This window comes from Sinocyclocheilus grahami, unplaced genomic scaffold, assembly GCF_001515645.1.
Source record: "Sinocyclocheilus grahami isolate Dianchi unplaced genomic scaffold, SAMN03320097.WGS_v1.1 scaffold30.1, whole genome shotgun sequence".
Classification (NCBI taxonomy): domain Eukaryota; kingdom Metazoa; phylum Chordata; class Actinopteri; order Cypriniformes; family Cyprinidae; genus Sinocyclocheilus; species Sinocyclocheilus grahami.
The window spans coordinates 730041-740947 of record NW_015505209.1 but is presented as its reverse complement, the minus strand read 5'-3'; the positions used below and the strand labels follow the sequence as shown (position 1 = coordinate 740947).

Here is a 10907-nt window from a genome sequence, read left to right as displayed (position 1 = left end):
CCAACCCCCCGGCCCCCCCCTGTGGCCCCCCGGGAACCCCCCCCCCCCCCCAATTTTAACACACACCCCAATAGACAGTTTTACTTATTTGCAAAGAACATAGAAATCCATTTTATATTGCAAATTTCAAAGTTCAGAAAATTTCTTTACAGTTATTGATCTTGTTTTCTCTCTTTCAGCTCCAGACGGATGCAGAGAAGCACTCTGCTGTGAAACACAACCCCAACTGGTCCAACAACGACCTTAAACGTTCAGAAGGCAGCTCTGACGGTGCCAACAAAATGGAGACCACAACTAAATGGAATCACAGGTCCTCAGATTTCTCAGATGAATCAGAACGGAGCTTGATGGGTCGCAAGACACCTACAATTTCCCAGACAGGCTCTTGGAGGCGGGGAATGACCGCCCAGGTGGGCGTCACCTGTCCACGGACGAAATCTACAATACCTACAAACTTCAGCTCACTCAAGACACATGGTAATAGTTTTAGATAGTCATGTTTCATATCCTCATGTCTTTCCAAACGTTTTTTGGAACACAAAACAATGTATTTTGATGAATGATTTTATCCATGAAATGAAAGTCAGTGGGGTCCAAAAAACATGTTTGTGTTCCAGAGAAAGAAAGTCATACAGGTTTGAAATGACATGAAGGTAAGTAAATGATGACCAAACTTTCATTTTTGAGGTAATTTGTTCCTTTAACTGAAATATTAATAACGTTTAATTTACAAATAACAGAAAATTTTGCTCATCTGCTACCAGAGCAAGAAAATAAGCTAAATAAAATGTTTTTGTTTTAGTTTTTATTTCGCTTTATTTATTTAGTTTTGTTTTAGTACTTCATCTTAAAAAAATGTTTTGGGTTACATTTTTAAGTTCTTCATCTTATCTAATATTTTTATTTAATTTGATTTCAGCTTTATTTTAGTTAATAAAAACTATTAAAAATTTTAAATAGTTTTAGTTAAGAGTAACAACACTGACTGAGCCACGTCTCTGGTTTCATGTGGTTTCCTGAGGCATGAAAGCCACGGAGATGTATTATCTGATTCCAGATCGCATCACATTGCACTATAACACCTACATTGTCTTATGTGTGGTGTGCTGCGCTCCTTTGCCGAGACTTATGTTCAGACGAGTCCCGACATGGACCATGCTACTATATTCAAAACTGTTCAAAAACATGATTTCATTTTGTGCTTGACAGTCCATGTCATTGATCATCCCACAGGTAAGACCGACGACGCCAAGGTGTCAGAGAAAGGACGTTCCAACGGCACCCACTCCACAACTGTTGATGACACCAAGAAACCCCCCCTCAGTTCAACCTCACGCACCCCAACCAGCACTTTTGGCTTCAAGAAGGCTCCGGGCGCAATGGCGACAATAACCGCTAGTGGAGCTGTGGTTACTAGTGGCTCTGCGACAGTGGGCAGGATACCTAAATTGGTTGGGTTTTCTGGGAGTCGAATTGTGAGTCGGCAGACGACTGTCGATGATGGATACCTTCCTCCAAGTGCTCGGACGGCTCTTCAGTACCGCAGTTTACCGAGGCCTAGTCGTTCCGGCACAGCTCGCTGCTCTAACCGCTCCAACAACTCGAGCCTTGATGCTAGTTTTTGCAATAAAGGTACCGCCACACTTCCCAATCCTAAGAGTCGCAATTTAGTCAAGTCCCCAATGGGAACTACTAACCAGACAGACCGAGAGAAGGGTATCTTTTCCGATGTGGAGAGCCAGGTACTTAAGACTTGCACAACTACCCAAACGGGGTGCCAAGCTGGACGGCAAGTGGGAGGAAAGTATTCAGAAATGTCCTCGCCAACCCTTCGTAGGTAAGTTCTCGAAGTTTAGCTCATGTAGACTTGAAAGACTGTTGATGAAAAATGTATTTTGCAAGGCATGATTTTTACTTGATGTGGATGAAAGCACCATTTTAGGTCCCTCAAATATTTACACAGCAGTTCTCAGCTGGGCTGTGTGAGTTCCAGAATATTCTCCTCCTTGGGTGCTGGACGGCGTTCACAGGACTCACTGTTTATCTGAGCAATTTGATTCTGAGGCTTGAAAGGCGTCTTCTGGCCACCACAAATGCATTTTCCTTGGGCTTCTTGATGTTTCTCTAAAACATGGCACAGACCAAGAGGCTAGTGTTTGTTCTAGCTGATTAGCTTGCTAGCTCTGACTGATTGCTCTCTTAGTTAGTAGAACCAGACTACAGATAGACTGATGTTATCATATACTATATGAAGTCATGAGAAAAATCAGAGGTGCCAGACTTTCCTTATCTCATATTTTCCTTTGTGAAGAACAGAGGTGTCCATCCTGGACGGCTAGTGGCCTACAGAGTTTAGCTACCCCAACACTCTTGTTTGGAGGATTTAGTGAGCCTGAAGACCTGACAGATGGTTCAGGGTTGTTTAATTAGGACTGGAGCTAAACTTTGTAGAATAGTTGCCTTCCAGTCAAGAATGATGTTAATTTCCATTTTGTTGTCAATGATCAACCAAAAAAGTGATTCTTGTCAGTTCAGTTGGAACTTTGGCTACTTTACTACTTTTTTTGGTTGAATACTTCAAGGTTTCATTAATGTATCATTACTGCATCAATGTATCATTAATTACACATTTTCATATGAGCAACCAATCTATAAATAAACTGATTTTCACAAACCAAAAATATACATTACAGTTCCTAGTTAATTTTGAAATGGACATAAAACTGACTCATGATTCAGTGAGGGAGGGTGTTAATCGTGATCTCAGTAATGGCTGTCAAACTCAAAAGCAATTTTGTGAATCTTTCGTTTTGTTTGCAATTCGGTCACTGCAGCCTGCACAATGAACATTTCCCCTGCTTATTGATTCAATCACTAACTTGTAAGCGCGTTTGAGACAGTTTCATGAATCTTTTTGACTGACTCGTTAAAAAGAACTGCTTCATAAGAAGAGTCATTTGTTGGCAATGAAAAATTCTCTACCTGACTGAGTCTGATTCAAGCTGCTTACATTGAAGTGAGTATGAGACCGTTTCATAAAAGTTTCTTTTGACTGATTCATTAAAAAAAAATTGTTTGTGAATCGGATATCACAGAGTCATTAAAAAGACAGAGTAGAGTGACACTGGCATGCAGTCTACTATGATGCAACCTAGATTTTCAGTTATTGTCACAATGTGTACTTTTTGTTGCAATTGCAACCATTTTAATTAAATTTTTTTTAATCTTGTTGTTGAATTTCTTTCCCCGTTTGCATCCAGACTCTTTGGTAGCAAATCTTGCAACAAGCAAGCTCCGGTCACCACCATGGAGAACATGAAGAACTCCACCATCATCTCCAATTCTCATGCCACGTCCATCCAGCAGAATGGTTCTGTAAACACACCATCTGTCGCCAGCGGAGGCAGCGGCCCAGTTTATAATGACAGCCTGACGGTGCCCTCTGGGGGTCATGGAGAGCAGACCCTTTCCTCTATGACCTCCAGCCCAGGATCAGCTTTCTCTCCTTGGGGAGGCAGGGATAGATCGGGCTCCAATCACATCAGTAGCGACTCCATTGATGTTTCCTTGGGAAAGGAAGATTTATGTCTTAATCGTACCAACAGTGCCCGAAATGGCCTCTCAGACAGGTGAGAAACTGATTGTTCAACCATGCAAACTTCATGTCAACAGAAATTATTCTTCCAGATATTTGTGACTTGAAAGTATGGTTTATATCTCTAGTCTATCTTCCTTTCCACCTACACCTCTTTAATCATTTCTTTATCTCCTCTCCCTTATCTGTCACTTTTATCTGCCTCTTTTTGTTTTGTCTGCCCTGTACCCTCCTCTAGCCCTCACTCCTCCCCCTCTGCTAGCCCTAAATTTACCTGCAACACACTCCCACGGAAACAGGACAGGTAAAGCTATCTTTGTGGTCAATTGGTCAGTTTTGCTTTGTGCTTTTGTCTTGCTTGTGTGCATTATGGTCAGGGCTCCTGACTGTGACTACAAAAAATTTAAATTTGTTACAATAATTTGAAGGGAAAAAATAAACAGGAAAACTCAGTACTTAGTTATGTTCCTTTCATGTTCTTCATGTTTTTGGAATGACAGTAAACCTTCCTTGATTCCTTGAAATGACTCTTTTGAACTAGTTCTTTTTTGTCAAAAAGATTCACAAAACAGTCATAAACTCATTTCTGAATCAGATTTTCTCTGTCAGTTAGTCATTTCTGAGTGCGCAATTGAACCACAAATCTTTTTTTCATTTATGTCAGATTTAAAACAAACAGAGAACACAGTTACTTGGAATTAATAATATGTGTTCACAACAGAGATTTTGTGTAATGATAAGTAATTTTTTATTCTATCAATCTAAATCTAATTTGTCAGCCAAAACAGTAATTTAACTCCTTAATTTTCTTTTTTCCCTCCTTTTTTTGAGCCAGTGGCTCCCTACTCTTTGTTTTAGTCTAGATCCCCGATTATGTCAGTAGTATGCCAATATATTGATAGTATGTCAGTGCAGTATGTTTTAACTGGGTTTTGATTCGTTTAGTACACAATATGGTATTTACTTTGTATGTACCTGCTGACCTAGTTAAATATTGTAGTATGCAAATAATCATGGGAGCTTGGAGCTGTGGACTTGGGTTTTCTGTTACTCACCATAGATTGGATAGCTGTGCTTATCCTGGCATTGTGACATTTATCTTGGAGCTCTTTTCAAGAGAACATTCATGTGAAAGAGAAAAACAACACTCCATTTCACTGACTTACATACACTTGTTTTAAACCTGCAGGTATGGCCATGTGCCTCAGGTAAAAGGTCATGAAGAGGCCCGTGATTGGCTACGTTCTCCCTTGGCTGTTGGGCTCCCGGATTCAATTGGCTCTTCCCCCTACACCCCTGCCTCTGCACTCAGCTCGCCCTCCGGCACACGCTTCAACTTTAGCACACTTGGTAAACACAAGAAAATTTGCTTTTGTTACTCTAGGGCAGGGGTGGGCAAACTTGGCCCTTCCAGGCCACTTTCCTTCAGAGTTTAGCTCCAACCCTAATCAAACACACCTGAACCAGCTAATTATTGTCTTCAAGACTACTAGAAGGCTACAGGCAGGTGGGTTTTATCAGGGTTGGATCAAATCTCTGCAGGAAAGTGGCCTGGAAGGGCCAAGTTTGCCCATCACTGCTCTAGGGTTTACACTGTAAGATGCACAATATATTGTTACCATATTGATTATGATTATCGACAAGTGTCAATATTGGTGTATGTGTTTATATATAATTATAATTTTTATATATCTCCACCGATACCGATAAATTTAATGTGCATATGTAATCTTATCATTTGATATTAAATTTTACTTGCTCATTTCCCTTTTTTGTACATTTAGATTACCTTTGCTCTCATCTAATGGTTATATAAAGTTAATTTAAAAATATATAAAAATAAAAACTATTTTAGGTAATCTGTTAATCTAGAAAATCTTATATCCAAATCTAGATATCCATGAATATCCATTTTTCATACAATGCATTATACTGTTTAAAAAAATTTTGTTTGTTTTATGTGTATTTTTTTAGACAAATTAGTATACATTTTAATATCAGCCATTTATTGGTTATCAGCCATAGCATGAAAATAATTACCGATATATCGGTATCACCCTGAATGGTGCATCCCTAGATTATGTGTAAAATATTATTTTAGATAATCGTCTGTTGGTTTATTACCCAGTAATCGCAGCAGACTAAATGCAGCTCAAATTGTGTTTTAAAGGGATAGTTCACCCAAAAGTGAAAATTCTGTCATTAATTACTCACCCTTGTGTCGTTCCAAACCTCGTTCCAAATCTTCGGAACACAAGATATTTTTTGATGAAATGTGAGAGCTCTCAGACCCTGCATAGACAGCAACGCAACTGTAATGTTCCCAGGTCCAGAAACGTAGTAAGGACATCGGTAAAACAGTCCATGTGACATCAGTGGCTCAACTTCAGTTTTGCGAAGCTACGAGAATAGTTTTTGAGCGCAAAGAAAACAAAAATACAAATTTTTTAACAAATTTTCTCCCCCGAGTTACGTCTTCCGCCATTTTAGGGAGTATAACAATGCATATGCACACTTTCCCCTAAGCATAAACAATGCTGATTACGCAGATTACATTCATGCGCGTGTTTTCTCCCCCGAACATAAATAACGCTGATTACGTCGATTACGCTTTTGGGTACTCTCCAAAATGGCGGAAGACATAACTTGGGGGAGAAGAATTGTTAAATAAATTGTTATTTTTGTTTTCTTTGCACTCAAAAAGTATTCTCGTAGCTTCGCAAAACTGAAGTTGAGCCACTGATGTCACATGGACTGTGACCGATGTCCTTACTACGTTTCTGGACCTGGGAACATTACAGTTGCGTTGCTGTCTATGCAGGGTCTGAGAGCTCTCACATTTCATCAAAAATATCTTAATTTGTGTTCCGAAGATGAATGAAGGTCTTACGGGTTTGGAACGACACGAGGGTGAGTAATTAATGACAGAATTTTCATTTTGGGGTGAACTAACCCTTTAAGTTTTAAGTTAGAATTGTCAATTTTACTGAAAATTTAAATTTTATGCTTCAACTAAAATATCTACTAGTCTCCCCCTTATTGTGAACTTTGAGTGCACATTCATGTCATTAGGTTCAATCTTTTTGAAGATTTTTTTAACCCTGATACCTGTATTGACAATCCAGGCAGTCCCACCACAGCTTCTCAGATAGCAACTTTGCGCGGCACCAACGGTCAGGGCAATCACGACAACCTGTGCGACCCCTACAGCGATCCACGTCTGAGGAACTCCTCGATGAGCCTGGAGGAAAAGAGCCGCACTGTGAGCAGCTCCGGATCGTTCCGTGAGAGCCTGGAGGAAGGTGAGACTTCAGAATGATTCTGATGGATCTAAATAAACGATTGTGAATTTGTGCGATTTTTGTGCACTTTGGTGTGTATAAAGAGACTAAATATGAGCTAGTATCACCTGAATGCGTTATTTCTGTCTGCTATCAGAATTTACTATCATAGCTTAATCCATAACGTCATGTTTTTGGAAAAGAGGAAATAAACCTGCATTGTTCCGTTAGCTAATAACTAAATGATAGGTTGTCATTAATGTTAGGGTTTTCAACAATGCCAGGCTGTAACGTGTGTCCTTACTTGCGCCAAAGCATAAACAAACAAAGAGCAGCTTTGTTGGCCTGGCAGTCTTTTCCCCACAGTTAATGTTGATTTGATGATTAACTCGCCTGCATTGGCTCAACACCACTTGTCCCAAGGCTCTTTTGCTTTTTGTATTTATGATTCATGTCTTTGTAAGGTAGTGATGGTGTTGATTTCAATGTGCCAGTGAACTTAAGCAGTGGTGTTCAGGCTTGTAAAAAGAACAACAGTTGCTGTTCGCAATGATGCATGTCCTCAATCTAATGTAGTTTTTTTTAAAGGTTATTTTTGCCCAGTCTGTTTGTTACTGGCTTAAAAAGGAAAAAGTTGGCTCAGAGAGGAATTACTGTTACATAAATTTGTATTTGGGGAAATTAATGTGCACTGCAGAGCTTTAAAAGCACTGTGGTGGCACCATGGTAAAATGGTGGTATTTTGATGATGAATGATTACCATATTCAGGTGCCATAAAGGAATTCATATGTATTCAGTAAGGATGTATTACAGTGATAAAAAGTGACTAAAGAAATTTCTAATGTTACTAAAGATTTCAAATACATGCTGTTCATTTGAACTTTCTATTCATTAAAGAATACTGAAAAAAAATTATCATGGTTTCCACAAAAATATTAAGCAGCCCATCTGTTTTCAACATTGTTAATAATCAGAAATGTTTCTTGAGCACCCAATCAGCATATTCAAATTATTTCTGAAGGATCGTGACAAAGACTGCTAAATTCCAGCTTTTATTTAAAATGTCATTCTTGTCTAGGTTTTTTGTCTAGGGTAAAAAATCCCCCTTATGCAATTTCTCTGGACCGTGAAGAAACCATTTGTTCCTTGAGATCAGTCATAAATACTGATCCCTTAGTTTAGTTTAAGCACCACTCGACAGAGTTATTTATTTTTTTCATTTTGAAAATACAAGGAGAGGAACACACAAACTCATAATTCTTTGCGAATATGCAGTGTGATGAAGGGGATTTATAACCTTTTATCACAAGGGCAAGTTGAATACCCTTTCATCCACAAATGAATTCACAGTACATTTGTTTTGGCACACTTTTGTTTCCTTTTGTTTTTGGTTTGGCAATAACACATATCAAGAATAAACACACTTGCACAAATAACTTATCAGAAATATTCTGGCCATAAAGCTATTGTTGACTAAACAATAGCCCACTAAAAGGTGATAAGCACTTTATGGTGTTTCAGTATGTGCTAGCTCATCCTGATAATCTTTTCATGTTAGTTTTTCAATGGCTCACATGCTACTGCAATACAACAATGGTTTTATTTTGATAGTATTTTTCTTCTCTTCACAGTTCATGGCTCATCTTTGTCTCTAGTCTCTAGCACATCCTCAGTTTACTCTACGGTGAGTCAAAAGATTTTAAATTGATGCTAAATGTTAAAGTTTCAGTTTCATATGTCCGGGTTGTCTTGTGATACTTTTGTTAGCTTTACAAACTTACAAGTTAGTTGTAAAAACTTGTGTAGTGTTTTCACTGTTAAAGTCAATAGACTTTATAGTCATAAATGTCAGACTTAATGCGAAATTACAAGCAGTTAAGTTAGAGATAAGAGAAATGAACCAATGTTTAAACTGCGTTTATCAGGTAAAGGCAATAACACAAAATCCTCATGGTGACTTGTCTTTCTCTTAAGTGTCTTTCTTTACACAGATGCTCAAAAATCTTTATTCCAAACCATTAATCTTTGTCTTTTCTTCTTTTTCCATCTCTAGCCTGAGGAAAAGGCTCAGACGGAGGTGAGAACAGCATCCCTTATTTCTTATAATGTAAATTATTGACTGGGTTGCACATGGGAGCCTGTAGACTGTCCAAAACACTGTTTTTCTCAGCTGGTTTGTCATTTTAAACACACTTTGATGTAACTCTCTTCAAACCTTTGAAAATGTCTGTGTTTGTCATGACGGTCTTCGTGGTAACTGTCCTTGATATCGACTCTTTAATCTTTGTGTTTTATGTCTGCATCCAAAGTTTCCCTTTCATGCTGATCAAGGGCTAGTCTCTCCTTAGCACATTATTATATGAGAAACCACAAACTGGTCTGACATTAGCATCAGAAGTCAGCTTGTGTTTGAATAACTGAATTTAATGTTTGTTTAGATCCGTAAGCTGCGGAGGGAATTGGACTTGTCGCAGGAGAAGGTCTCGGCGCTCACAACACAGCTCAGTGCCAATGTGAGTACACTGGACAGTCGTTTTGGCACTATTAACCACAATATACCTTCAATAAACACTGCATCACTTCTTTCTTTCAACTAGTTTTCATTCCTATTCAATTCTAAATCTGCTTAGCATAGCTCTTGAGCATCAAGCATCATTGTGAATAAATCTGTATTTGATAAAAAGTCGTATTGTGAGATGTAAAGATCCAACCAGGAGATAAGAAGTCACAATTACTAAAATAAAATGGTAAAAATAATTAATAATATATATTTATTAATATATATATATATATACACACACACATATTATTATTATTATTATTATTATTACTATTAATTATATATTATTAATTATTTTTATATTATTTGTTTTTTATTTTAAAAAGTCACGCCTATGAGATATAAAATTCCAAATGTAATAATATATAATAATTAAATACATTTTTTTATTTAAAAAAAAGTAAATTGGGACATAAATTTGCAATAAAAATTATTTTTCTTTCATTTAAAAAAAGTCACAACTGAGGGATATAATGTTCAAATTATAAAACAAAAATTAAAAATATTTTAAATATTATAAATGTATAAATTAGGTTAGTAGTTATAGAACCGGTTCATGTTAGATTTGTAACATGGTGTAGTCTTGACTTTTGTACAGCTTTAACAGCTGGTAAAATAGTGATTTATTTTTCTGGCTGCCTACACTGTATTGAGTATGTGTGTATATTTGTGAGGTGCACCTTTAAGTGGAATTATTTGCTCAATAAAACAAATATGACAGCCCCCATTTGGCCGACACAGCCTAATGAATCGTCACATCCTAAAACCCCTATCCATCAGTCAGCTCTCATATGGGTTTCACAAACAAAACTAGAGGCTTTTGCCTTTCAGGGGTTTGTTAAAGTGTTTTACACACGCACAAATGCACCGACTGCTCCTCTGCTTGGACGAAAACCTTTTGAGGAAGTTATATTGGGGGTTATCTGATGTTTGAAACAGCACATGCCCAAACACAAACCTCTGACTCCCTCCGATGGAAGTCATGCAGATCTCCAGTCCCTTGATTATCGGCTCATGTTGCATATGATACGCTTGTTGTGTTGTGTACGAGTGTGGTTGCTCATTGTTGGCGGCCACAGCTGAGCAGAAATCTAAGGTACACGTCGTCCTCTGCGTTTTAGTACGTACGCAGTTCATCACCCCAAAGATGTTGACAGGCAAGGCTAACTCCAGTCGAGCAGTTACCTGGCATCCTCTGAATCATTACCCATCTTTGAAGAGGGTCTGTGAGAGGACTAAACCAAAGCCTCTCAGGCATAGCAAGAGCCACAGCGGCAGCTCAAAGAACCAGAGTAAATGGAGGAAGCGAGAATTCACTGAGGTGGGCTGAAGATGTTTGACTTTTTAGAGCTGGTTGTTTAATATGATGATGCTCTGAGGGAGTTTGTGATGCTGCTTAGTTTGAGGATTGTGTTTGTGACTCTTGGGATTAAGCTATTGTTGTTTTGTAGCATGTATTATATATATATA

General features: G+C 38.1%; 1 protein-coding gene across 3 annotated transcripts in view; it reads left to right on the top strand.

The window, feature by feature from the left end:
- Positions 1-10907, top strand: part of LOC107572205 (neuron navigator 2-like) — a 75764-nt gene that overhangs the window by 54618 nt on the left and 10239 nt on the right. For 2 of the 3 annotated variants that reach the window (XM_016258645.1, XM_016258631.1), the window contains 9 exons: positions 180-477; positions 1234-1837; positions 3261-3629; positions 3834-3899; positions 4785-4945; positions 6721-6897; positions 8509-8561; positions 8931-8954; positions 9316-9390. In XM_016258645.1, coding sequence (XP_016114131.1) covers positions 180-477; positions 1234-1837; positions 3261-3629; positions 3834-3899; positions 4785-4945; positions 6721-6897; positions 8509-8561; positions 8931-8954; positions 9316-9390 — 1827 coding nt within the window. The remainder of the gene's footprint in view (positions 1-179; positions 478-1233; positions 1838-3260; positions 3630-3833; positions 3900-4784; positions 4946-6720; positions 6898-8508; positions 8562-8930; positions 8955-9315; positions 9391-10907) is intronic. The other variant, XM_016258639.1, reaches the window with a different exon arrangement.